Below are 4,579 nucleotides of genomic sequence, written 5' to 3' on the forward strand. Positions count from 1 at the left end.
TCACAAATTTCATATATATATATATATATATATATATATATATATATATAATATCTAGTCAAGCATTATACGAATGAAAATGGGATAAGAATAGCATATATTGGAGGGTGGACCTGAAATAATTAATTAAAATGTTACTTGTGAAATTAGTTTTCTTTTATCGGGAACTTTTTTTTGCTATATTTAAAGAATTTAACTTTTCAAATAAAGTATTTTAAACTTTTTGACCAACTAATCGTCAGAAAATTTAAAATAGTTTTTGTTTTTTTTCTTTCCTACCAAACACACCCGAAGAAGCAAGAAACGCTAACATGATATAAGGCATATGAGACGTAGCGTAAAAAATGAGAACAGCTATAGGTAATCTAAGTCGTTCAGAATTTTAAGGGTTGAATTCAAGGTAATTTGAATTAAGTTTAATTTCAACCTATTCAAATTTTAATCCGTTTTAGGAGAATTCTTAATTCAACCTAATTTAATCTCCAACTTCAATCCATTTTAAGACTCTTTATTTGCATTGATTAATGTATGTTTCTATATTGAATGTATGAATTACAGTCTATTTGATCTTTTCGAATTATCTCTTCACTTAAAACTTCTTTTGTAGTGATAAAATTTAAATAGCAATATATTAAAACTATAAAAATATACACTGTTAAGTAAACTTATACTACTGAATTAGTCATCATAGCTATATTTTGCTATAATTATCACTCACGACTAACATTAATCATTAATTATGTCGGCTGACTTCAAATTTGTACAATTCACCACATTTATATAATTTGCAACTAACAATTCTTCATTTGATTGGTATTTATATACGATAGTTTGTATTTGTATATGAAAATGATTTCCTATTTTAAATCTTCAATTTCAACTCGCCCCGCCTTTAGATTTATCTCATATGAAAAGGTATTATATCTTTGGCCTTAGAGAAAGTTCTTGTAATTTTTATATGCTTACAATTGTAATTATCTCCAAAATAATTATATGAAATTTATACTTTTTGCTGGTGAGATACTTGTTGTCAAAGAAGAAGCAAAAAGAAGTGAAAATTGATCTAAAACCTCCACCGGGTTTTGGGCCTGTTGGGCCAACTAACGCATGCATGATCACTTGCTTATGCTATAGAAATATCTTACACATACATGTATGTATCCATATTGTATAAATAATATATAATTTATTTTTTAAGAAAAAATTATGTAAAATATCAGTTTATAAGATTTATTTACCATAATTGTAGCCCAATTTATAAAATTACCTAAAACTATGTAAAAGCTTTCACATATGCTTTCACCAATTGGAGGATTAAAATAATAATCCACTTCAAGTTTAAATAATGACATATTTTAAGTGGTTAATCAGTGGTGGAGTCATAATTTTTAATAAAGGAGTTCAAAATCTGAAGAACTAAACACATGAACTAATCGAAGCGGGTTCAATATGTACTATGTACTCATGAAAAATAATGTTTACCATGTATAAATAGTACTCCCTTCGTTTCAAAATGACCAAATTTCCTTTTTTAGTCTGTATAAAAAAGAATGATCCTTTTTTTTTTTGCAATACTATATATCAAGTCTTGTTTTTCTCAAAATGGAATAAATTTTAATTCGAGTGTCTAAATAAAATTAACNTCCCTTTTTTAGTCTGTATAAAAAAGAAAGATTCATTTTTCTTTTGGCAATATTTTAACTTCAATTTTTCACGTTGTGTGTTTGATGTAACAAGATTAAAGGACAATTTGGTATATTCGACATAACTTTTATTCAAAACCATAAAATTAAAAAATTCTTATTTTTTTCTTAAACTCCATTCTAAATCAAAANCGGTTTCAATCACTCCACATCATCACCCTCATACAATTCTCGAATATTCCAAAGCAATATACTAAAAATACCAATTTCTTCTCTTTTTTTCCTAAAATAAAAATTTCATATTCTTCAGTCTTCTCATATAAATACCAAAGCTTTTCTTGTCTGATTCTCCTTTTCTTCTTCAATTGCTCTGTAAAACAATCTCAGAAACTTCAATTTTCAGTCCCTAAAGTTTTCTTTATGGATACATTGTTCCTCCATTCAAACAAGTATAAAAGTTTCTGTGTTTTTCCAAATCAATTTCTCCCCTTTGATTCTCATCGTTTGACTTTTAGTCAACTCTGTTTTTGCTTCTAACCCTTTGTTACCTGAAGCTGTCGCCATGGGAAAAAGTAAGTGCTGCTTCTTCTTTTTTTCGGTTTATAGACATTTTTTTGGTATTTTTTGACTTACAGATTAGTGAAAAATTCATTGGAGTTTTTTGGGATTTTTTTGAATGTATAAAGTTTAGTTTTTTAGGAATTATTTAATGAATTCATGTACTAATTTAGCTGAAATTTGGATGGGGAATAAGCTCGGAGTTCAGATAGTCTATTAACTGAGCTACTAAGATTTTCGAGATATGGAATTTATGGAATTGGGGTTGTTATAGAAATATTTTTTTTGCGTATTTGGTTGTATTTGAGAGTTTAATTAATGGAGTGATACTTGAAATTTGGGTAAAATAGATTTTTGGTGGTTTGTTTTGAATTTGAGTTTTTGTTAAGAGTTTGAAAACCTAATTTTTTGTTTTGTTTATGGGTGTTGGGTTTAATTGGGATATGGGATTGTGAAGTGAGGATTTATGTTTTTTGTTTTTGTTGTTGTAGAGAGTTCGCAACGAAAGAATGTTGTAATGTTGGATAATGATGACACGGATAGCGTGAGTTCATCGTCAACTTCTCCATCGGAGATGATTGTTTCAGGTGCAGAGGAGGTTCATGTTGATAAGGAGACTTTGCTTGATCAATGTGTTGATGCACTCTATGAAAAAAGGTTCGATTTTATTTCAATGCGTTACGTTACATTACATGATATGAATGATGAATCTTTAAATTTCTATGTTGCCTGTTGAGTACCAAATGAAATGGAATTGGAATTGGATTTGTACATTAGGGTAACGAATCTTTCGAGAAAATAATGTTTCCTTCCGATATACCTAATACTTTATTTTTTCTGTTGTCATTTTGTGACTTCTGGAAGTGCTTGACAACGGAGGCGGATGTAGCATTGTGAAGCGAATACTTTTGGCGTGGAATAAATTTATGTGTAAAAATCAACTCGAATTGTAATGAATAGTAGATATGAACCCATAACTCAAATATATAATCGGTTCAATGCTAAGAAACTTAAAAGATTGAACCCATAAAACTTCAATTCTAAAGTTGCCTTTGTTTGATATAGTGAAACAAAATAGAGATGTTTTGTTTTATTTTGAATTAATGTAAAACTGTGTAAATTTTTGCTGTTTCAATCATTGTTAAATGGTTTATTCTTGTGTCTATATGATGTAGAGGCTAACTTAACATATTAAGTTCCATACGCACTCAAATACCTTCAAATAAGTCCGTTGTCTTCTCCAAAAAAAAAACTTCAAATAAGTGGGAAAATGGAAGAATCAATTCAAAGTTACATTTTGTTAATTTTGACTACATTACGTAAAATTATAACTATGTTCCTAAGCAAAATGCATAAGATTAAATGTAAATTTTGAGATAGATTGATATGGAAGTACTAAAGGGTAAGTAATCTTTTATTTTGGAGAAAAACATAGGTAGGTAAAACAAATTATATTGATTCCTATTGAAGCATATACTTGGGGTGAGGTAGGGCGGAGAATTTTTAAGCAAATTCTCAATCATTACATTCTGAGGATCACCAAGATTTCCTTTCACCATTCCACCCGGTGAATCATTAAGATTCCTTTGTCAATAAAATCTTTTGCATTAACAAGTCCAGTGTTTTCTTTAATTTTTGATTATTTTTTTCTGCTTATTAATCCACATGTTCATAGTTTTGAATTTTGGAAAGAACTTTCCTAAAGCAGACCAGACGACAAAGCAAATACAATAATGATGTTTATTTTGCTTAGTAGTTCCAGTTGATAGATAGCTTGGATATGGCACTGTGATTTAGTTTTGACAAAGAATGTGACTGATATTTTTTCTCGTTTGTTGGCTATGTAGGGGATCAACAAGAGAGAAGGCCCTTGCGTCAATTATAGAAACCTTCAATAGCGACATACAACATGAGTTTGTTGAAAAGAAGTAAGGGAATCCTTTGGAATTGTTTTGAAGTTGGTGTTAGTTGTCTGGCTTTTATTTCTTTGAAATTTTTGGAAGTTCATTATGGATGAAGTGCTTGCCTTTTGGGATTACCTTGCTTGTGTTAGTTATATCTCTTTTTCAAAAGAGCTTGATTTTGAGATGGTTAAAGGTGGAGGGTAATCTGGCTAGTAGCCGTTAAAGATCCACAAAAACTATTCTACCATATTATTAGTATCTACCATGTGATCAGTGTATAGAATGTGCATGTAGAATTTTGTTTCTAGGAGTACTACAATATTAGTTAATTTCATAAATGAAGATTTTGACTGCCGCTCTTTCTAACAGAAGCGTAATATCAAGGATATGTGTTGGATCAAAATTTTAAAGTGATTCCATAGTAACTTATGCTAATATGAAATGCGGGGGATGTTTGTGGGAGGGGGGGGGGGG

The 4,579-nt window shown here is 29.6% G+C and overlaps 1 protein-coding gene across 1 annotated transcript in view; it reads left to right on the forward strand.

Moving 5' to 3' along the window:
* The first annotated feature begins 1,938 nt into the window (after positions 1–1,938).
* LOC107005490 (interferon-related developmental regulator 1-like) overlaps positions 1,939–4,579 on the forward strand; it is a 5,325-nt gene continuing 2,684 nt past the window's right edge. The window contains exons 1-3 of the mRNA XM_015204091.2: positions 1,939–2,215; positions 2,693–2,858; positions 4,049–4,129. Of these exons, the coding sequence (XP_015059577.1) occupies positions 2,206–2,215; positions 2,693–2,858; positions 4,049–4,129 (257 nt within the window). The 5' untranslated portion in view covers positions 1,939–2,205. The remainder of the gene's footprint in view (positions 2,216–2,692; positions 2,859–4,048; positions 4,130–4,579) is intronic.

This window comes from Solanum pennellii, chromosome 12 (assembly GCF_001406875.1).
Source record: "Solanum pennellii chromosome 12, SPENNV200".
Lineage (NCBI taxonomy): Eukaryota > Viridiplantae > Streptophyta > Magnoliopsida > Solanales > Solanaceae > Solanum > Solanum pennellii.